At 31.5% G+C, this 24,310-nt stretch overlaps 1 protein-coding gene and 1 long non-coding RNA gene across 3 annotated transcripts; both read right to left on the minus strand.

The window, feature by feature from the left end:
* Window positions 1-1,182: 1,182 nt before the first annotated feature.
* On the minus strand, window positions 1,183-18,428 carry LOC132720590 (zinc finger protein 665-like). Of its 2 annotated transcripts, none has more exons than XM_060704750.1 (2): window positions 18,287-18,428; window positions 1,183-3,616 (listed from the first exon to the last, which is right to left on the minus strand). In XM_060704750.1, exon 2 carries the CDS (start codon window positions 3,280-3,282, stop codon window positions 2,275-2,277), a length of 1,008 nt encoding a protein of 335 aa, XP_060560733.1. In that variant the 5' UTR covers window positions 3,283-3,616; window positions 18,287-18,428; the 3' UTR covers window positions 1,183-2,274. The 2 variants fall into 2 exon arrangements, with proteins under 2 accessions (XP_060560733.1, XP_060560734.1); XM_060704751.1 differs by lacking the exon at window positions 18,287-18,428 and adding an exon at window positions 17,866-18,251.
* An 18-nt stretch (window positions 18,429-18,446) lies between these two features.
* Window positions 18,447-21,316, minus strand: LOC132720591 (uncharacterized). Its single transcript, XR_009624367.1, has 3 exons — window positions 20,887-21,316; window positions 19,715-19,833; window positions 18,447-18,731 (listed from the first exon to the last, which is right to left on the minus strand). It is a non-coding gene; the product is annotated as an uncharacterized LOC132720591 (long non-coding RNA).
* Window positions 21,317-24,310: the final 2,994 nt, after the last annotated feature.

Below are 24,310 nucleotides of genomic sequence, written 5' to 3' on the forward strand. Positions count from 1 at the left end.
GATTTAAAAAGATTGGTTTATTAAATCTATTTACTAATTAATTTATAATTATCTCATTCTCGTTATGTACATACTTTTCTCATTATGTGTTTATTGAACCGCCGAACATGGCGATGGACATTGTAAAATGTTTTTGCCAATAAATATTTTGAATCTTGAAAAAAAAATCTTGTTAATACATATTTATTCATGTAAATATTATGTGCAGTTAAGATTAATAGAGTAATAAATGATGAAAAGAAGTTTAATTTAACTAAATTTTTTAACTATAACCAAGACATTTACAACGTGCCTTGTAATGAGTCAATTACCTTGTTAAACATTTCAGAAAAGTATATTCAGAATGAAAGGTGGTTCAAGCTCATACACATACTTAGGCCAATTGAAAACAACAACAACAAATTAATATTTTAAAGCTTTAAATTGTTGAGTGCATTGGAAAAAAAACACAGGTATTTAACATACATATATTTTTTGTTATGGGAGGGCTTTTGTCCGCCCAGTCATTTCCACAAGAGGGCTTTTGTCCGCCCTGTCATTTTCACGGGAGGGCTTTTGTCCGCATTGTCATTTTTGGACGGGAGCTAGAGCTTTTGTCCGGGAGGGCTTTTGTCCGTTTCCCATAAAATTGTCATATGTCTAATTAAATGACTTTTTTGAGAAAATGCTTTAACACATATTTAACATTTATGATTTTTCTCGCCAGTATGTGTTGTCTTATGCCTGATCAAATGACATCGTTGAGAAAATGTTTTGTCACATATTCCATATTTATGATTCTTCTCGCCAGTGTGTATTGTCATATGTGTGATCAAATTACTTCGATAAGAAAATGTTTTATCACATAATTTACATTTACATGTATGTATTTTCTGGCAAGTTTTGTGACGGACGGACAGACAGACAGACATATAGACGACGGAGAAGTGATCCCTATGTGTCGCCACTTTTAACTCCATAGAGGCGACACAAAAACGTCATTTTTCCATTTTTAGGTAGATAGGAAAAATGATGGTTTTAGAATACTTCAATGTTAAAAAACGTTATATTCAATTGAATTTGAGTTCTATAATCCTCTCAAAAAGGGTTTTAAAAACTTTTTTTAATCCCGAAACCAAGTGCCCTATGATATAAGTGTGTGTAAAGCATGTTGTATGAGAAACACAGGAATGACAAACACAGTTTATTTATTTTTGGACGATATATTTACCATAGACTAAAATTAATATTAAGTGTAAAAACAAAATATTATCTGCAGGACCAGATCTAAATTCACTTCATATTAGGTTAAAACATTTTCACGATATCACGTGTTACTTATATGAACATTTACCAGCTATTTGTAATGAACTCTGTCAGAAAATGTCCTTTTCCAATCTCACTCGTTCTATTTTTCATTAATATTTGGCATTAAACACAGGCACTCTTTTATGCGGATTTACTTCATGATTGTGGCCAACGAAAGGCAAATAACTGTGGGATGATTCCTATTTAAATACTTTGGTCTTGGATGGTTTATACATGAACAGCAATGGCACAGAACAGTCGCTTGTGTTTTATATAGTCTCTTTTTTAATTGTAATAACATTCTTAAGTATGAGAATGAAAATTTATACCTTATAGTTTTATACAAGTCCATGTATAATAACAAAAGTAGCCGGGATATTATCTAAGCTCCGCCAATATTTCATTTCCAAACTGACACATGTAACAATCGTTTTTATGAACTGACTCACGGATTTATATTACACAATATAGTAATATAAATCCGTGACTGACTGTAATCATTGAAGTGCAGACTTTCTTGGAGAACTCTGTGAAAAACTGACTAACGAAAAGTAATTAACCTCGTTGAGAAAATGCTTTATCACATATGTAATATATATGATTCTAATCGCCAGTACGTGTTGTCATATGTGTGATCAAATCACCTCGTTGAAAAAATGATTTGTCACATATTCCACATTTATGATTCTTCTCGCTAGTGTGTATTGTCATATGTCTAATCAAACTACTTTGATACGAAAATGCTTTATCACATTATTTACATTTAAATGTATGTATTTTCTCGCCAGTATGTATTGTCATATGCTTGTTCAAAGAAGCTCGTTGAGAAAATGCTTTATCACAAATGTAACATAAATGATTCTTCTCGCCAGTATGTGTTGCCATATGTCTGATCAAAGCACCTCGTTGAGAAAATGTTTTGTCACATATTCCACATTAATGATTCTTCTCGCCAGTGCGTATTGTCATATGTGTGATCAAATTACCTCATTGAAAAAATGATTTGTCACATATTCCACATTTATGATTCTTCTCGCCAGTGTGTATTGTCATATGCCTGTTCAAAGTACCTCGTTGAGAAAATGCTTTAACACATATTTTACATTTATGATTCTTCTCGCCAGTATGTGTTGTCATATGTGAGATCAAATCACCTCGTTGAAAAAATGATTTGTCACATATTCCACATTTATGATTCTTCTCGCTAGTGTGTATTGTCATATGTCTAATCAAACTACTTTGATAAGAAAATGCTTTATCACATAATTTACATTTAAATGTATGTATTTTCTCGCCAGTATGTATTGTCATATGTATTGTAAGATATCGTTTTTGAGAAAATGCTTTATCACAAATTTTACATACATGATTTTTCTTGCTATAATGTATTGTCATATGCTTGTTCAAATAACCTCGTTGAGAAAATGCTTTATCACATATGTTACATATATGATTCTTCTCACCAGTATGTATTGTCATATGTCTGATCAAACTACTTTGATAAGAAAATGCTTTATAACATAATTTACATTTAAATGTATGTATTTTCTCGCCAGTATGTATTGTCATATGCGTGTTCAAAGAAGCTCGTTGAGAAAATGCTTTATCACATATGTTACATATATGATTCTTCTCACCAGTATGTATTGTCATATGTCTGATCAAACTACCTCGTTGAGAAAATGTTTTGTCACATATTCCACATTTATGAATCTTCTCGCCAGTGTGTCTTGTCATATGTCTGATCAAATCACCTCTAAGAAAAAATGATTCGTCACATATTCCACATTTATGATTCTTCTCACTAGTGTGTATTGTCATATGTCTAATCAAACTACTTTGATAAGAAAATGCTTTATCACATAATTTACATTTAAATGTATGTATTTTCTCGCCAGTATGTATTGTCATATGCTTGTTCAAAGAAGCTTGTTGAGAAAATGCTTTATCACATATGTTACATATATGATTCTTCTCGCCAGTATGTGCTGCCATATGTATTGTAAGATATTGTTGTTGAGAAAATGCTTTATCACAAATTTTACATACATGATCTTTCTCGCCAGTATGAATTGTCAGATGTCTTTATCACATATTTTACATACATTCTTCTCACCAGTATGAATTTTCATATGTGTTTTCAGGGAACTTTGTTGAGTAAATGTTTTATCACATACATGTATATAACATCTATGGGTCATTTTACAGAGGCTGAGCATCTTTTTTTTTTGAACACCACATTTTTTCAAATCAGGTTATATTAACTTCTCACAAAGTGTGTCTTTACTGTACATCTTGTCAGCTTTTATTTCCTTGCTGGAAGTTAGACCTATAATTAAAGAAATCATCACATAATTCACTTGTTAAATTCACCTTGTATTTACAAATTTTAACATTTTAAATTTCTTCAGACACACAGAGTCTTAAAGTTGCTTTCATGGTACAATGTTCAGATATGAGGATGTTTATCTTACTAAGAAATGTATATGGAACTGTTAATTTAAATCGTTAGAGTTATTAAACTAGAACTGCCACTATTTTGGCGTGAATACCCCCGCATACCACTTTGTCAGAATCAACAGTGGCCATTTAGAGCTCAAGGACAACATCCCTGCCAAATCTGAGGTTACTAAGCCAGTGCATTGCTAAGTTATGTATTCTACAAGCTTCAAATGTGAAAATGTCAAAATCAATACATTGCTGACCAGGGGTTTTTTTTGGCCGATTTTATAGCCATTATTCGGTCATATTCCCAATTGAAAATAGTATATTTTTTTTCCCAATTTCGATACAAAAATTCCCAATCGAAAACTTAAAAAAAAAATTTTAAAAATCGATCTTTGGGGGAACGTAAAATTAAGCAAATAGCCGGCGTCTAAACAACCCACGTGTTAAGTAGACGCTTGATTTCTTAGTATAAGTTTATCGAGCGTCTTACTATACCGACGACCTTCGAAAGTGAAAGTAAATCAAAATGTTTCACACGTTAAAAAAGCACTGATAAAAACAAAAAAAAAAAATGATTTAATGTTTACGCAGGCGACTCTCTCGGAAAAGAGTTGTACTTCTGAAACGGAAACGGCGAATGAAACTGCAAGTAATAATGGGAAATCCTTCAACGGTGACTGTGAGTTACCACAATGATGTTCCTTCTCGGGGTTTTAAAGTTCTAGCGACGAGTTTAAATCAGATACAGTTGTCCCTGTCAATGATCAAATGTTATTAAGTTCCAACAAATACCAGTTGAAGTATGCATTGTTGTTTTATATTGGTGCAAAAGTTTGGTATTGTTGCAAATTGTGCGAGTTTTTTTCAGCGACAGATAACTCATTATCATATAAATTTGCATGATAGACATTGAGAGAATATTTGTTTTTTGAAATTTATAATTAAGAAATTTTATTTAAAAATGACATTCTTGTTCAAATAAAATTTACCAAATATGTATCAATGTATGAAAAACAAATAAACAAAATGATTACAGATAAGATTTACTAAATTTTATTCAGAGTCAATTACTATATCTACAATGTATGCACAATACAATAACATAACATTAAAATAAACACTGTTATTTTCATCATATAATTTTATTTCCTATTTTATAAAAACTAAAAAGAACTATTAGTTACACACTTCTAAAGGTGTTAATTTAGTAATTATAAATTAATAAACCTGTGTTTATAATGCTTTATTCAAAATTGTTTCACACTTCTAATTGTTCTTATCTGTTATATAAAAACATATTTTATTTAATCAATATTTTTATGGTATTTAATTTTTGGATAACAAAAAAAAATGAAATAATATATACATGTAGACTTATAGCTGATAATTATTTCAGAACTCATATTTATAATTATTTTCCCAGGGAAATTTCACTATATTTATGTCAAAAAAATCTTCTTCATGAATGTAATTGTTTGCAAGTATGTGTTATATTATATATAATATTAACCCATAATGGTATTTATTTCAAATTTAAAAAGTGGTGATGAAAACACCAGGGTTTTGAGGGTGAAACATCCAGGGGTGAAACATCCAGGAGGTGTAAAGTCAAAACACCATACAATAACACAGTTCAAAAATTTGAAAATCAGAGACCTACTTTTGTGAACTAAATCCTATAATATTAGAAAAGGAATATATTGCCTCAGGAAACTTGAAAATGTTGTGTTTTTTTTTCCCAATTTTGGGCAAAATGCCACTAAAATTCCCAATCTCAAGGGTATGGGTCATGTTCCCAAAATACTGGAAAAAAACCCTGCGGACAGGACATTCTTAAGCAATTGAGAAGAAAAGCTTTTTTTGTCAAGGTCCCTGTGACCTTGACCTTTGACCCAGTGACCTCAAAGTCAATAGGGGTCACCTTATAGTCATGATCAACATCCATGCCAAATATGAAGACTGTGGGTCAAAGGATTCTAAAGTTATTGGGCAGACAAACTTTTTGAAGTCAAAGCCCCTGTGACCTTGACCTTTGACCTCAAAATCAATAGGGTCACCTACTAATCATGACTAACCTCCATGCCAAACATGAAGACTGTGGGTCAAAGGAATCTTAAGTTATAGGGCGGACAAGCTTTATGAAGTCAAGGCCCCTGTGACCTTGACCTTTGACCTCAAAATCAATAGGGGTCATCTACTAATCATGACTAACCTCAATGCCAAATATGAAGACTATGGGTCAAAGGAATCTTAAGTTATTGGGCGGATAAGCTTTTTGAAGTCAAGGCCCCTGTGACCTTGACCTTTGACCTGATGACCTCAAAATTAAAAGGGGTCATCTACAAATCATGACTAACCTCCATGCCAAATATGAAGACTATGGGTCAAAGGAATCTTAAGTTATTGGGCGGACAAGCTTTTTGAAGTGAAGGCCCATGTGACCTTGACCTTTGACCTGATGACCTCAAAATCAATAGGGGTCATTTACTAATCATGACTAACCTCCATGCCAAATATGAAGACTATGGGTCATAGGAATCTTAAGTTATTGGGCGGACAAGCTTTTTGAAGTCAAGGCCCCTGTGACCTTGACCTTTGACCTGGTGACCTCAAAATCAATAGGGGTCATCTACTTATCATGACTAACCCCCATGCCAAATATGACGACTGTAGGTCAAAGGAATCCTAAGTTATTGGGCGGACAAGCTTTTTGAAGTCAAGGCCCCTGTGACCTTGACCTTTAACCTGGTGACCTCAAAATCAATAGGGTCATATACTAATCATGACTAACCTCCATGCCAAATATGAAGACTGTAGGTCAAAGGAATCTTAAGTTATTGGGCGGACAAGGTTTTTGAAGCCAAGGCCCCTGTGACCTTGACCTTTGACCTAGTGACCTCAAAATCAATAGGGGTCATCTACTAATCATGACTAACCTCCATGCCAAATATGAAGACTAAAGGTCAAAGACATCTTAAGTTATTGGGCAGACAAGAAAAAACCGAGGGACGGCCGGACGGACAAGCTGATTCCAGTAAACCCCCCTTACAACTTTGTTGTGCGGGGTATAATAATAAATGAACATGCTAATTTAAAAATTTTTGCTATGTTTCAATTTATAGCTTTCTCAAAACTGCTGAATGACATCACCCTAAGCACATAACTCCTTCATAAAAGAAGCCATAATTGAGTCCTCAAAAAGAACGCAGGTTATCTTATATACATTTGTACATGTAAGGAGTGTTGGAAAATAGCCCTCCCGGGCAAAAACCCTCCTGTTTAAGTCGGGAAAACACTTGACTTGTTTACTTTTTCCACGGATTTATATTACATCCGTAACTTTTTCAAAAAGCAAACAAATCAAAGGTTTATAAAAATCTTTAAAACTGATTTAAAGGGAAAAAAATGACAAAGTTAAAAAAATTTAATCAAAATTTAATCAATTGATGGTCAAGGTCATTTTTTAGGTCACTGTCATATCTTAAATATTCCATATGTTTGTTTGGTCACAAGTGTTGTTTTGTTTACGCATGAAACAAATCTATACATAAATATAGTCCGAGCACGATAAACAGAACTCGTCATGTCTAAAAACAGAAGCACAGTCCATGAAAAGATAAACATAGGTTAACTACTGGTGATTAACCAATGTATTTCCATTAAAGATACAGAGAAAGTATTTGAAGACAATATAACTTCGAATGACTCTATAGTGTAGTAAGTTGAGCAACCTCTGCAAATGAAATTACTTGTGGGTTCGAAACCTCGTGGAACTTTTTTCTTTTTTTATTCCAGCTTCGCTGTAAAACACATTAATATCAGTTTGACAATGTACACATATAAATATATATCCGTAATAACACAAAGACAAAATAACACAGCTTAATACAAGTCAAATCAAAGAACGCTAATATCCCATGCAGAAAATATTTCACATATACATGTATATAACTTAACAAAAGTTTCGTTATTGTCTTTACTTGAATACTATTCAGACATGTTGAAAAATTTTGAGCCCCGACAAATTATAGAAAATGTTTTTTTAAAATTATTTTCGACGAGAGAAAGATGAGGGAGAGCTGACGATTCCGCTTACTGCGCCATACGACAGAACTGCAGATGCCTGCGGAGTCAGTAACGATGACACCGACACAGAGAAACCGGAGAAACAATAGATACGGCAGATGAAAGTGAAATGTTGTATTTATTGTATCTATTGCATATCTTGAAATACATTCCTAAAGAAAAAAATACTAGAAAGTTGAAGATACTTCGCTTGAAAGTAAAATAATCATAGAAAAAACGAAAACAAAAAATATGTAAATCAAATTTAAATGTACTATTCATAAATGGTTGGAAACAAAAAACACAAACCTCGATAAAAAATTTTACCTAAAAGAGCTTGTCAGTCTTGTGTCATAAAACTTTTTGTGATTGTAGTGCTCTACCGATTGAGCTATTACTGAACCTACCACTGTCTATAACTATTATCAATATATTGGTTAATCAATCTGGAACCCTTTCATTTACCTTTATTATGAGCTTCAAAATAGACTGTTCCATACTATTAATAAACATGACGAAAGTTCTGTTTATCGTGCTGGGATTATAGCAAAATTATGACAACTTAACAAAAATTCAATTCTTTGTCATTGAAAGTTAAATTTCAATGTAAGTTTAACCTTTTAGAAGATTTCGTTCAAAAGGTTGTTTGTTCAAGTAAGAAAATAATTCATTGATAAATCATTAAGTTACAGCCAATTATACAACAATTAGTGAAAAAGGATATAATTTGAACTTCGTGGTCAAGGTCATTCATGAGTCAAGGTCTATTGGAGTTTAATATACATGAAGGTACTGACCTAAAAGATGTTGTGTCTAATTTAGTAAATATGAAGTTAATAAATTGATAAATAACAAAATTATAGCCAGTTAAAAAAACAAGAATATTTCATTAGATTCTTATCAATGGAATTTGAAAATATTTCAAAAATCTAGCTAAACACCCTTTTGAGGTACGTTACAAATTAAGCTCCGGAGAATTACACCCAATGAAACAAAAATAATCTAAGTGGGATCATAATGAAACACGGATTTATTTTGTAATATAATTTCGTGAATGAACTTAAACCTTTAGAGATGAAAAAGAAAAAAATTGAAAAGTAAAAAAATTGCAAAAAGACAAAAATGTTTATCGCCAATGATATAAGCCAAAAATGATATTAATTTATGATAAAATATTAACCAAGGATTTATATTGTAATATAAATCCGTGAAATAAACAAACTTCTGTAAATCTACATTTTTTTTCCATGTAATTGTTGATACAATGATATTTTAATTATTTTTTTACAAAAAAATATTTGATTTATTTCATATTAATCCTAATACTAGTAAATGTACTAAATATATTCATGAGGGGCGCTTTAGTTCTGAGAATAATCTAAAAAACAATTTATTAATAAGACTAATCACACACATGTATGTAAAACAACTAAACAACACGCAGTAAGACAAAATGCAGAAGCCATTTTTGATGGAGCAGGGTTCTCAATAAGAGCCGGCCGCCGGCCGAAATGACCGTTTAAAAACACTTTTTGGCCGGCTGAAATTTGTAAAATTTTCAATTGATACCATAAACTGAGAACATAATTTGACTGTCAAATACTGATGCTCTGTGATAATAATTAATTTTTCAGTAAAAACACAATGAATGATTGGAATAAATCTGAAAACAGACTTTTATTAGCATATAAATCTTAATTAAACTTGCATAAATTGAAACCGGAAGTCCAACTCCATTGCCGATTTTTCCAGCCTACTGCAATATTGCAATAAGAATACTTGCTAAAACTGGACACTATACAAGGGTTTAAACTTTAAAACACATGAATTGTTTGCTATAAATCGTAAAATCAATTGTTGATAGTTGTCATTTACACTGATAATGTGTACTAAAATACATTCATGTGTTGTCGAAAATAGATCTGATTTCGGATGTAACTTATTCGGACATGCAATTACGGATTGGGAAATAAAATATCTTTCTTTGACTGAACTTCATACACTGATATATGCAATGCTTATTTATGAATAAGCAATTTTATTGCAAGTAATATAATATGAATAACAAGTTTTGATACCCTAGGTATAAAAATTAAGGGCCATATACTTTGATCAAAATGACTTAAAATCTATAATTTGTTGTTCAAATCAGGGACAAAAGATGTAAATCCAATGTTCCTACTCAAATCTTACACCAAATAACTGATACATTTTTAGTGAATTACATGTACTGAGATTTGTTGGCATAAATAGTAAAAGTTTTTGTGACATTTGCTCTGTTCCATGTCTGACAAATAAGTTTATAGAATTTATGACTAACACATTTAGGTCCTGTTCAAGCTTTTAACTTCAAAATAAGAATCAATATTAGGATCAGGATCAATATTTGGATCAACTGTAAAATTCCCTTATCTTACAAAAATAACAATAAATTTATCTAAAATTTCATAAACTTGCCATCGCAAACCCAACAAGTTCATCAAATTAATATTAGATATATAATCTATGAGGATAAACAATGAAGAATATTAGTTTTTAATTTGATCCTGATCCTTAAATTTTTGTGAACACTCGGCCTGTTTTGATTTTGTAAACATAAACTGTACATTGATGTATTATGTACATGTGAAACTGTAAGCTCTATTGAATCTTGTTAGTGCCATGTCTGCAGCAACAGGCAACACACAATTTGCTTATTTTTATTTAATCATTTAATGCCAGGTGAGTATTCACATAATTGGCAAGTCATTTTAAAATGCCCTTCTGTTCAATGAAAGTGTTGATCCCTAAAAAATGAAACACAATGATTGGCATTTGGCACATGATATTTTATTATTGAATAAGAGTGATTTTTATGCAGTAATTTTCTAATATTTTTCTCCTGTCTGCAAATAATGCCCGACATAACTGTATTGGTCCAGTATTTTAAAATGAATTGCAGGATATGGTGTTTCATTAAGTTTAAAATGAATTAAAAAACAGTATTTAAGGCAAAACTGCACTTTTTTCCAATTAATCACAGAAATGTATTTGACAACACACTTAATACTGGATTAATACTCATAATGTAACACATTTTTTATAGAATTTAATAATGTGAGAAATTTTATATAGTTTTTTTTTTTTTTTTTTTTTTCAAATTATGCCTTTACATTTGCTCTTCTGTAATAGTTTTAAACTGCCAAAATATGGCCTAGAATGCAGGAAATCAAGTGCTTAATTTCAAAATTTTCCGGAGGAGCATGCCCCCGAACCCCCTAGGAGGCCTGCTAGAATTCAAATTTGGCCTGCTGAGCTGAACCTTATTGAGAACCCTGTGGAGTGGGACTTTTTATTGCCAGTCTCAATATACATCATTTATTACCAAAGTTGGATGAAATTAAACATATTTTAAACAATTCTAAATCACCAAAAATCATTGGCTTATGTGAAAATCAACAATTTGAAACATACAATTGTATTCATAATGAGGTAACTACTTATAAATCTATATTAAAACAAGATCTTTATAGCGATTTTCAAACTAATTTATCAATTTATAATGTATGTTAATGTTATGTTTAATAGATACTTGGTTAAAAGATGTTGACAGTGGAAAAATTATCGGGACTGTATTCTTAGACTTAAAGAAAGCCTTTGATTTGGTTGACCATGAAATACTTTTGCATAAACTTCAACTTTATCATTTTTCTGAAAATGCCGTTAAGTTTTTTAAGTCATATCTTTCTAACAGAATACAACTGGTTAAGATAGGTAATCTACAATCTCAGCCAATGAAAATATTTTAATTGGTAATGATATAAAAATTTATTTATACGCAGACGATTCTACTCTTTATGAGTCCGGAGAAAATATATCAAAAGTAGAAATAAAACTTCCAAGATCATTTAGATAACATTGACAAATGGTGCAAAATAAATAATATGGCCTTAAATCCAGATAAATCAAAATGTATGGTAATAGGAACAAGACAAAAAGTAAATATTATGAGAAAATTAATTCTTAAGATAAATGAAATAGCTCATGAAAATGTAACTGATCAAAAAGTCTTGGGTATAAGCATAGATAACAACTTAAAATGGCACTTGCAAACTGACAATGTTTGTAACAAGAGCTGTCCGTAAGACAGCGCGCTCGACTTTTTTAGTGCTTGCCTATAATACAAAACATTGACAGTTAAGGGCCATAATTCAAATAAAATCTTTGACAGAATTACCTTCTCCTGGACATGTTTGGGAATCATGATTGTAAACAAGTATTCCAACTTTCAAATTAATATCTCAAACAGTTCAGTCAAAAAGTGGACTGGTACTAAAAACTTAACCAAGATTCTAAGTCGATAAAAGGCCTTAATTTTTAAAACAAATCCTTGACAGAGTTACCTTCTCTTGCGTACAGATGGGGGTAATGATGTGAAATAGCATTAAAAGTTTCAAAGCAATATCTCAAAGGGTTAAGGCAATAAGTGGATTTTACCCATATTCAATGTATTTTCTAAGTCAAAAAGGGGCATAATTCTGTCAAAAACCTTGACAGAGTTATGTCCTCTTGTCTGTTGATGAAGGTCGTGATGGTAAACAAGTATGGTCAGTTTCAAAGCAATACCTCCAATGGTTTTGAAATAAAGTGAGGTGGTACAAAAAACTTAACCAAGATTCTAAGTCGATAAAAGGCCTTAATTTTTTAAAACAAATCCTTGACAGAGTTACCTTCTCTTGCGTACAGATGGGGGTAATGATGTGAAATAGCATTAAAAGTTTCAAAGCAATATCTCAAAGGGTTAAGGCAATAAGTGGATTTTACCCATATTCAATGTATTTTCTAAGTCAAAAAGGGGCATAATTCTGTCAAAAACCTTGACAGAGTTATGTCCTCTTGTCTGTTGATGAAGGTCATGATGGTAAAACAAGTATGGTCAGTTTCAAAGCAATACCTCCAATGGTTTTGAAATAAAGTGAGGTGGTACAAAAAACTTAACCAAGCTCAATACACTTTCTAAGTCAAAAAAGGGCCATAATTCTGTCAAAAACCTTGACAGAGTTATGTACTCTTGTCTGTAGATGGAGGTTATGATGGTGAACAAGTATGGTAAGTTTCAAAGCCATACTTGTAATACTTCTGAAATAAAGTGGGGTGGTACGAAAAACTTAACCAAGGTGTGACGCCAACGCTAACGCTAACGCCGACGCCGACGCCGGGGCGAGTAGGATAGCTCCCCTTTTCATAGAAAAGTCGAGCTAAAAAAACTTAACTGAAAAATGCCTTATTGAAAAAAAATATCGTATTTTTTGCACTTTGATATGAAATTATTGTTTTACAATGCATATATATTGCCCATTATGGACTATTGTTGTATTATATGGGGTAAAAGAAAAACAAGAGCACCGCTAGGCGGAGCATTATATGCCCAAAAGTGTTTTTGCTATATATATAAAGAATGAAGCATTTGTAAGACATTACATAAATTAAATAAAGTATTACCTCCTTCCAATAGCAATCCTCCTATAAAGTTTGAATATTGTAAGCCAAATAGAAATTAAGTTATGCTCCGGAAACTGTTTTTAGTTTTAAAGTAATAGTGACCTTGACCTTTGACCTTGTGACCCCAAAATCAATAGGGGTATTCTACCCAATATGGACAATCATCCTATGAAGTTTGAATCTTGTGGGCCAAATAGATATTAAGTTATGCTCCGGAAACTGTTTTCAGTTTTAAAGTAAAAGCGACCTTGACCTTTGACCTTGTGACCCAAAAGTCAATAGGGGTCTCCTACCCAATATGGACATTCATCTTGTGAAGTTTGAACACTGTGGGTCACATGGTACTTAAATTATGCTCCGGAAACTGTTTTCAGTTTTGAGGTTATAGTGACCTTGACCTTTGACCTTGTGACCCCAAATTCATAAGGGTCTTCTACCCAATATGGACAATCATCCTATGAAGTTTGAACACTGTGGGCCAAATGGAACTAAAATTATGTTCCGGAAATTGTTCAGTTTTAAGGTGGTAGTGACCTTGACCTTGTGACCCCAAAATCAATAGGGGTCTTCTACCCAATATGGACAATCATCCTATGAAGTTTTAATGTTGCGGGCCAAATGAAACTTAAAAGTTATGTTCCGGAAACTGTTTTCAGTTTTAAGGTGATAGTGACCTTGACCTTTGACCTTGTGTCCCCAAAATCAATAGGGGTCTTCTACCCAATATGGGCAATCATCCTATGAAGTTTGAATGTTGTGGGCCAAATGGAACTTAAGTTATACTCCGGAAACCAAATTGCTAACGGACGGACAGCATGACAGATGGACGGACGCCAGGGGCTAATAACATAATATGCACGAAATTCTTTCGGGCACTTCTACCCAATATGGACAATCATCCTATGAAGTTTTAATGTTGCGGGCCAAATGAAACTTAAGTTATGCTCCGGAAACTGTTTTCAGTTTTGAGGTGATAGTGACCTTGACCTTTGACCTTGTGACCCCAAAATCAATAGGGGTCTTCTACCCAATATGGGCAATCATCCTATGAAGTTTGAATGTTGTGGGCCAAATGGAACTTAAGTTATGCTCCGGAAACCAAATTGCTAACGGACGAACGGACGGACCTCAGGGGGTATAACATAATATGCCCGAAATTTTTTCGGGCATATGATAATGTTTGTAAGTTACAAAAACAAATTGCTAAAATCATTTTACAGCAACCCCAAAGATCTCCCTCAATAAATCTATTCGAAACTCTTAATTGGTTACCGTTCCTTGACAGATGTAAATACCACACGGCGGTGCTTGTTTTTAAAACTTTAAATAACATGACACTGACTTATATGACAGAACTGATGACTTTATCCGACAACAAAATATATAACTTAAGATCTAGGTCACAAAAAGATATTGTATTATGGACAAGACCTAAAACAAATTATATTAAAGACACATTTTCTTATTATGGCATGAACAGTTGGAACAATATACCTTTAAATAATCGTAATGTTAATAACCTTAAATGTTTTTAAAAAAAAATACAAAGCATATCTTGATGTTCATATGAAGGAATGAGTGAGAAAATGAATGAATGAATAAATATATGAACAAACGAATGAATGAACGATCGAATGATGCAATATACGTATATGTTTAAACAAATTGTTGAGTGTCTGTCGAAAGTATATGAGTTGTATTATTCTAAAAATTACATATTATACATTCATTTTTCTACCTATCCATGTCCTGTTGTTGTTGTTGTTTTCTATTTCAGAAGGCCACATTGGAAATAAGATATATATGATTGTTATTGTATGTTCTTAAAGTGTAACCTTCTTTAAATAAAGATATTATTATTATATTATTATTATTATAGGCCAATAGCAAAAATACCCCAGAGCTACTACAAACAGCGTTTAGCTAGGTTATATTATTGTATCAAAAGTATCATTATGTCCCGATGTTAAATAGCGGCTTATAAAGTTTTGGAAGCCGGAACTACTATCAAATGAAACTAAATCTATAAATATTAATTCCCTGCCGTCCGAAGACTGCAGGGTATTGGTACCCGTTTCACTTTTGAGGCATGGAGGAGCACGTGACCTGTTTTCGGTATATGAAGGAGCATGAGTCAGATCTGTGAACCGTACATGATTGGTTTATTGACCTTTTCGAAAACTTAGCTAAATACTGCTGGCCGGTACGTTACAGATTTACCAATTACACCTAATTAACAACAAAAGACTATTACATGATATTTCTAATTTTCTATAACTATTTTACCGTTTAAGTTGGAAAAACTTGAAAGATATGCTTGAAAATTATCAATATTTCTTTAATATCTAAACTATAAATTGTTTATACTGAAAATCTACAAAATTAAAATATTCGTAGCTGCATCTGCCATACTAAAATAGAGATATTTTCTGCGTAAACTTTTGTGTTTTTACTGTATTTTTTTGCTCGGAATTATTCAGAAAATGATATTTAATCATTTTCTTAAAAAGAAATAATTGTTTTATGTTCAACATTCTCCGGTCTAAGGTCTTCAACGGTCACTAGTTTCCAAAGACCTTCTTCTAAGATAAGTTAAGATAAGATAAGTTTTATTTCAAGTCGGCAAGTTTTCAACAGTACAACATAAGCTCAAGGAGCTTTTATAACCGACTGTATATAACATAAAGTATAAGATCAACAAAGATAAAACAGCTACAATAAAAATTGATTAGATATGATGTATATACAGTGTTTTTTTTCACCAAAATATTCGGCGAAATTCTCCCTATTCCCCCCTAAAAATAGTATGTTTTTTTTCCCCCTCAAAGCTGAAATTTCCCCCTATAATATGGCACCCCAAATCTGCCTGCAATGAATATCATTTTTTTGCAACTAAGGCCAAAAAAAAAAATATGTCTGGTTCAGGAAACATTGGTCCAAAAAATCAGGAGGGTAGGGATTTTTTTTTTTTTTTTTAATTTTTTTTTTTTTTTTGGTTGGGAGAATGTCTGATTTTCCATATATAGATGTGTTGCTTGCTTAGCATACTTACACAAAGATTGTAATCAATCATTGCAAACACCATTTTGTAATAAACTATCAGCATGTGATATTGTGTTGTTTATTTCTTGTATGTAGTCATTTAACCATATGTAGCACCTGTATTCATACTAATTTGCTTTCTATTCTGCTTATTATGTACCCGTTCCCTTTGAATCACCCGCTGTACTAATTGCTAACCTGCATTTGACAGGTCTGACAATTAAAAGATCAAGGGTCACATCTGTAACAAGTTAATGATAATGCTGTATTATAAGCTTAGAGTATCTGACATGCACTATTCCGGGGACCAAAATAACACAGCTACTGTATATATAATTAAATTAAGATTAAACATATTCAAATGGTCTTCAGGGGGCCCAAGTGTATAGATACTTACTTGTTCTTATATAAATATGCAGTTGACAAATATGATGTATAGCAGAGTAAGGGGTTGGGGAGTCAGAGTTTGAACAGAGAAAAAGCTTATTCAGGAAAATGGTAATATGTCCCAAATGGAAAACACTGTACCATAAAAGTGATTGAAAAGATTTGAAATATAATTTAAAAAACATACATCATCAGACCTTACACCCCCCTCCCTTAAAAAAGAAAATATTCATTGTATGTTACAAACACATACTGTTCCATCTCAACTATTAATAATAAATTTAATTCCTAAACTATATTTAAGTGTTATTACACACATTTTAACACAACATATCTTCCTTTTGGCTACGATTTTTTTAATTATAAAAAGCGGCATCGCGAAAATATGTGACAATTGAAAATTTGTCTGTTTCCTGCAGAAACATTCACAATTCTACTTGTTGTTGATTTTGATCATATAAGATTAAATATTTTTTGATTATTTTAAGATTGTTACTCATCGGCTATTTCAACAGGCATCGTGAAACAAAATTTTCACATTTGTAATTTTCGTACCCAAAAATTTTCGTACCGAAAATCAAAAAAAAAAGTTTAGGGTCGGCGGTAAAAAAATAGGGTCGGTCGGGTTCCCTGAACCAGACATATTTTTTATTTTGGCCTAACTGCCGAAAAATGCTTTATTTTATGCCTGTAAGACTTACTGTTAAGCAAGGTTTTTCATATAGGTAAGGGGAGCTACTCCTGGTATCCCAACAAGTTTATTATGTGACACATCAATATTTTAGATCCGTATAAAAATCCCCCTCCTATTGCATTTTTCCCCCTCCAATGGGCACTGACCCCCTTCCCCCCAAAAGTGAAAAAAAACACTGATATAAAAAATAGTCCTTTTTAGAAAAATGAATCAGATGCTAAAAAACTAAAATGATAGTTTACCCAATTCTACACCACTAGCTTGTATATTAAACTATGCTAACAATGTCTAGTAGAAATAGAATCTTCTAATTTTTCTATATTGATCGATTATTGTCAACTTTATTCCTGGTACTAACATTTATTTATCCCCCAAAAAATGTTGAAAATAGTTAAATGAAATATCTTAATATCATTAAAAATGTTCCACGCAGGAAACCATTTTACTTGTCCTTCTTTTACCTGATATTTCTATGAGAGAAAACTGTTAAACGATTTTTTTGTGCAAGGCAATAATCTGTTTCATAAGTCGGTAATCGTATCACGTACATCAGGTCTAGGAAACTGGTAAATTTACAAATAATTTGTAAAATTACAAATTATTTGTGTTTATACAAATTTCACAGTTTGTAAATTTACACAATAGGCTTTAAGCAACAGTGCATATGCTTGTCATGCGCAATAATACGAAAATCCGCATTCCATTTCCTCTTGGTACGAAGTGACAACAGTACGAAAAGAAGAATACAAGAACCGTTTCGGCGATTTTGTTACTATTGTGTAAGTTACAGCACCTAAAACTCGCTAAAACAAACAATAAACAAAAAATATGATAAAAGAGTACTAATTTTGGCTTTAAAATATTGTTCAACCGTGATATTACCGTTTTACTGTTTCTGTATTTTATTGTCTTCCCTTAGTCGCCATTTTGTAGACTGGTTTACAACAGCCGGTGAGGGTACGGTATACTTTGCAGACGACTTTGCAGACAAGTTAAACATAGAGGGATTTTGCAGACAAGTTAAATAAAGAAGGAATTTAGATTTTGGACTCGGCCCGGTGAATTTTCGTACTATTAGTTCTATAGTAAATCAGTCAAATTTGAGGTTTAATTCTGGATTCCAATGTTCTTGATGAATTATATACTGTCTTCAACTTTAAGCATTAACACTATCTAAGTCAAATGATGCCCAAAATATAATAGGTTAGCCATCTACTTTTTTCAGAAATCTTCATTCTGTTGTAACACTGTTTAAATTCACCACTTTAAAAACTCCTGACAGCTGGTGGGTAGTACATCTTTAATCCTTCCACCAACAAATGAGTTCCTGGAGAATACACAAAAAACAACTTTTAAAGTCATCATATAACACACAAAAACTACACACATGCAATAAATACACTTTAATTATGAACAATCTAACTAGAGATGACTTAAATTGGGCCATTTCATAATTTTAAAGAACTACTTTCTAGACTACAATGGGCTGGGTCTAATTCCGTACCGGGTTGAGACCTAAATGAATCCAAAATTTAAGTTAAGCCAAACTTTATACTCATTTCCTAGTAATTTAGTGTTATACAAATACAGTCATATAGGTTTGACATGTCTCTAACAAATTACATTAATGCGGTACAATTTCTTACATATGAACCTTCATGCGAAAAGTCAGGCTCGGCCAATAGAATTTTACGCAAAAATTTATATTACAAATTCTGTCATATCTTTTGATTCTGTAAATGGATTTTCTTTGAATAAAGTTTAATGTTACCGGCTAATGTCATATAGTTACTTCTATGAAAGAATAAGACCTTATTGCTTAAAAATTGTAATAGAAACTCAATTTCTTTAAATGAGAGCATGAAATTTTGGGTTAAAATACAAGTAATCACAATTAAATGTGCTTTTTTCAAATCTTTTTCCTTCAATATTGTAATAAAACTTACTGATTATGATTTTTACCTATATACCATGGTAAATAAAGTTAAGAACCAACATACACACCCTACATTGTTTGCTTAAGATATCAATAAAGACAAACAGAGGTAATCTTAAGGTTAGCAAAGAGGTTACCATATCACCATGGGCTATGTCTTCTGACAAAGTAAGATTAGCCAACTCTCACACAAATAAGGCTTTAAAAAGATGACACATACTGTCCCCCACTTTAAATCATTGAGAAGTCTTAATATAGTCAGAATTAGAGAAATTTTCTCCTGAAATACATCAAAATAACTACCAAATATTACCCGAGCATTGGGAGGCGCTACCGCCAATAGCTGAAGTTTCAAACTAGACATAAGTTATTACCTTCTCAATGTGTCCTGACAAAGCTGCTGCCAAACAGAGCTGAAGGAGTCCTTCTATAGATCTTTACCAGGATAAGGTAAGGTCATATACTCAAACCCAGGCTTTGGTAACTGCATGGTCTGAAAAAATATGCAACACTAGTACATGCTTAAGAAAATTATAAGGGGCATTTATGCTGTAATTCTAATATCTGAAAAAGAAAGAAAATAATGTCTTAATTAATAAATGGCTAGATTTGTTAATTCACACAGGAGAGCTTATATAAATATTGTGTTCTGAAAAATGCATGCCTGCATGAAAATAGCAGTTAAGACATTATAAACCTAACCTAATTTAACTGCTGTAGCAGCTACAACAACAACAACAACAACAATTATATCAACTGTGTTATTCTAAATGAGCCAATTATCCATAAAATACACTGTTTAATGACTAGAAAATCTTTTATGTGTATATATTACTAGCAAATACATTCTGCAACACAGCAAAACATCAAGTTTCACTACACTGAAAATGCCTATATTTCCAAAATATAAATCACATTTGTCCTGTTCAATTGTTAGTTCTTCTTCATCTAAATACAGGACAATAGTGAATATTTACATACTGATTACTACAGCATCAATCCTTTGCTGAAACATCAAAACATATAATGTGTGGTCCATATGAGCAATAGGCTACTATGGTGCTTGTTCGAATCCCATGGCCGGTGAATCTTGGGCCCCTTAGAGAGCTCTGGAATGAGCTTGCCAATCACTTTTTTTACCAATGTAACCAATCTGAAACCACACACTCCCCAATTCCTTCAATGCATAATTTATCCATAATTTAATATGCATTTCTCTAAAAATTATCATTTTCTATATAAATCTTATAAAAATAAGCTAGATTTATAGCATATTGCTTAACACAGGGTGCAAAAATAAAATTTATCAATTTATAAACTGCTTTTTACAAAATTTAAATTTCATTTTTTAATTCTAAATTTATTTTTACAGTTTTAATTCAATAAAATGTGGTTAATCTTTCATGCAAAAGCTCTGTACCTTTCTCCCTGCTTACTGACACAGTAGCAGACATCTACATTTGAAGGGGAGATAACAACAACAACATATGTCCCAATTTAAAATGTCAAATTTTAAAATTTGAAATAAAATTTAAAATTTTCAAACCTGTCAGTAATCCTTTATTTTCCTGACTTCTATTCATAAACACAACACTGATGCAAAGTTTCATCCATATCCATCAACCAGTTCCCATTTTTGACATTTCTTATCTTGGACTCGGCCCGGTGAATTTTCGTACTATTAGTTCTATAGTAAATCAGTCAAATTTGAGGTTTAATTCTGGATTCCAATGTTCTTGATGAATTATATACTGTCTTCAACTTTAAGCATTAACACTATCTAAGTCAAATGATGCCCAAAATATAATAGGTTAGCCATCTACTTTTTTCAGAAATCTTCATTCTGTTGTAACACTGTTTAAATTCACCACTTTAAAAACTCCTGACAGCTGGTGGGTAGTACATCTTTAATCCTTCCACCAACAAATGAGTTCCTGGAGAATACACAAAAAACAACTTTTAAAGTCATCATATAACACACAAAAACTACACACATGCAATAAATACACTTTAATTATGAACAATCTAACTAGAGATGACTTAAATTGGGCCATTTCATAATTTTAAAGAACTACTTTCTAGACTACAATGGGCTGGGTCTAATTCCGTACCGGGTTGAGACCTTTTGCAGACAATATAGATTATATAGGGGGTGTTTAATCCCTTGTCAAAAGGTGTGAATGGGCAATTATATTGATTTAATACCATCTAGAAAGATCTATAATTATTTGCAAAACTTTATTTATTATTTGAAAAATAGTTTTAATGATGATTTTTTTTAAGAATAATTTATGCTTTTATAAAAAAAATATAATAATATAATTTTAAAAAAGCACTAATTAAGTAATTGCATGAGACAGAATATAATTATTATAACAAACAAACAATATTAAATAACTTTTTTTAAGTTAATACATTAAGTATAGACAGAATAGAGGTTGAATTTTGCAGACAAGTTAAACTAAGAAGGATTTTGCAGACAAGTTAAAATAAGAAGGATTTTGCAGACAAGTTAGATATAGAACAGAATATAAAATGAAAGGGGAATGTTAGAAAAATCAGTTTTTCGCAGCCAGAAATAATGTTGAATTTTGCAGACAAGTTAAAATAAGAAGGACTTTGCAGACAAGTTAGATATAGAACAGAATATAAAATGAAAGGGAATTATTTGAAAAATCAGTATTTCGCAGACAGAAATAATGTTGAATTTTGCAGACAAGTTAAAATAAGAAGGATTTTGCAGACAAGTTAGATATAGAACAGAATATATAATGATGGGGGGGGGGGGGATATTAGAAAAATCTGTATTTTGCAGAAAGAATTTATGTTGAATTTTGCAGACAAGTTAAAATAAGAAGGATTTTGCAGACAAGTTAGATATAGAACAGAATATAAAATGAAAGGGGAAACATAAAGAAAATCAGTATTTCGTAGACAGAAATAATGTTGAATTTGACAGACAAGTTAAAATAAGAAGGATTTTGCAGACAAGTTAGATATAGAACAAAATATAAAATGAAAGGTGAACATAAGGAAAATCTGTATTTCGAAGACAGAATTAATGTTGAATTTCGCAGACAAGTTAGAATAAGAAGGATTATGCAGACAAGTTAGATATAGAACAGAATAAAAAATAATAGGGGAATATTAGAAAAATCTGTATTTTGCAGACAGATTATTAATGTATATTTTGTAGACAAGTTAGATATAGAACAGAATATAAAATGATGGGGAAATATTAGAAAAATCTGTATTTCGCAGACAGAATTAATGTTGAATTTTGCAGACAAGTTAAAATAAGAAGGATTTTGCAGACAAGTTAGATATAGAACAGAATATAAAATGAAAGGGGAAAATAAGAAAAATCAGTATTTCGCAGACAGAAATAATGTTGAATGTTGCAGACAAGTTAAAATAAGAAGGACTTTGCAGACAAGTTAGATATAGAACAGAATATAAAATGAAAGGGAATTATTTGAAAAATCAGTATTTCGCAGACAGAAATAATGTTGAATTTTGCAGACAAGTTAAAATAAGAAGGATTTTGCAGACAAGTTAGATATAGAACAGAATATAAAATGATGGGGGGGGGGGATATTAGAAAAATCTGTATTTTGCAGAAAGAATTTATGTTGAATTTTGCAGACAAGTTAAAATAAGAAGGATTTTGCAGACAAGTTAGATATAGAACAGAATATAAAATGAAAGGGGAAACATAAAGAAAATCAGTATTTCGTAGACAGAAATAATCTTGAATTTGACAGACAAGTTAAAGTAAGAAGGATTTTGCAGACAAGTTAGATATAGAACAAAATATAAAATGAAAGGTGAACATAAGGAAAATCTGTATTTCGAAGACAGAATTAATGTTGAATTTTGCAGACAAGTTAGAATAAGAAGGATTATGCAGACAAGTTAGATATAGAACAGAATAAAAAATAATAGGGGAATATTAGAAAAATCTGTATTTTGCAGACAGATTATTAATGTATATTTTGTAGACAAGTTAGATATAGAACAGAATATAAAATGATGGGGAAATATTAGAAAAATCTGTATTTCGCAGACAGAATTAATGTTGAATTTTGCAGACAAGTTAAAATAAGAAGGATTTTGCAGACAAGTTAGATATAGAACAGAATATAAAATGAAAGGGGAAAATAAGAAAAATCAGTATTTCGCAGACAGAAATAATGTTGAATGTTGCAGACAAGTTAAAATAAGAAGGATTTTGCAGACAAGTTAGATATAGAACAGAATATAAAATCAGAAAGGGAATTATTTGAAAAATCAGTATTTCGCAGACAGAAATAATGTTGAATTTTGCAGACAAGTTAAAATAAGAAGGATTTTGCAGACAAGTAAGATATATAACAGAATATAAAATGAAAGGGAATTATTTGAAAAATCAGTATTTCGCAGACAGAAATAATGTTGAATTTTGCAGACAAGTTAAAATAAGAAGGATTATGCAGACAAGTTAGATTAAGAACAAAATATAACATGACAGGGGAATATTAGGAAAATTTGTATTTTCAAGACAGAATTAATGTTGAATGTTGCAGACAAGTTAGAATAAGACCGAATTTGCAGACAATTTAGATATAAAACAGAATATTAAATGATGGGGGAATATTAGAAAAATCAGTATTTTGCAGACAGAAATAATGTTGAATGTTGCAGACAATTTAAAATAAGAAGGATTTTGCAGACAAGTTAGATTAAGAACAAAATATAAAATGATGGGGGAATATTAGAAAAATCTGTATTTCGCAGACAGAATTAATGTTGAATTTTGCAGACAAGTTAAAATAAGAAGGAATTTGCAGACAATTTAGATATAGAACAAAATATAAAATGATAGTGGATTATAAGGTAAAATCTGTATTTTGCAGACATAATTAATGTTGAATTTTGCAGACAAGTTAGATATAGAACAAAATATGAAATTTGAGGTGACTATTGGAAAA

The sequence above is a fragment of the Ruditapes philippinarum genome, unplaced genomic scaffold (assembly GCF_026571515.1).
Source record: "Ruditapes philippinarum isolate M1 unplaced genomic scaffold, ASM2657151v2 ctg5055_1_1_1_1, whole genome shotgun sequence".
In the NCBI taxonomy this organism is placed as follows: Eukaryota; Metazoa; Mollusca; class Bivalvia; order Venerida; family Veneridae; genus Ruditapes; species Ruditapes philippinarum.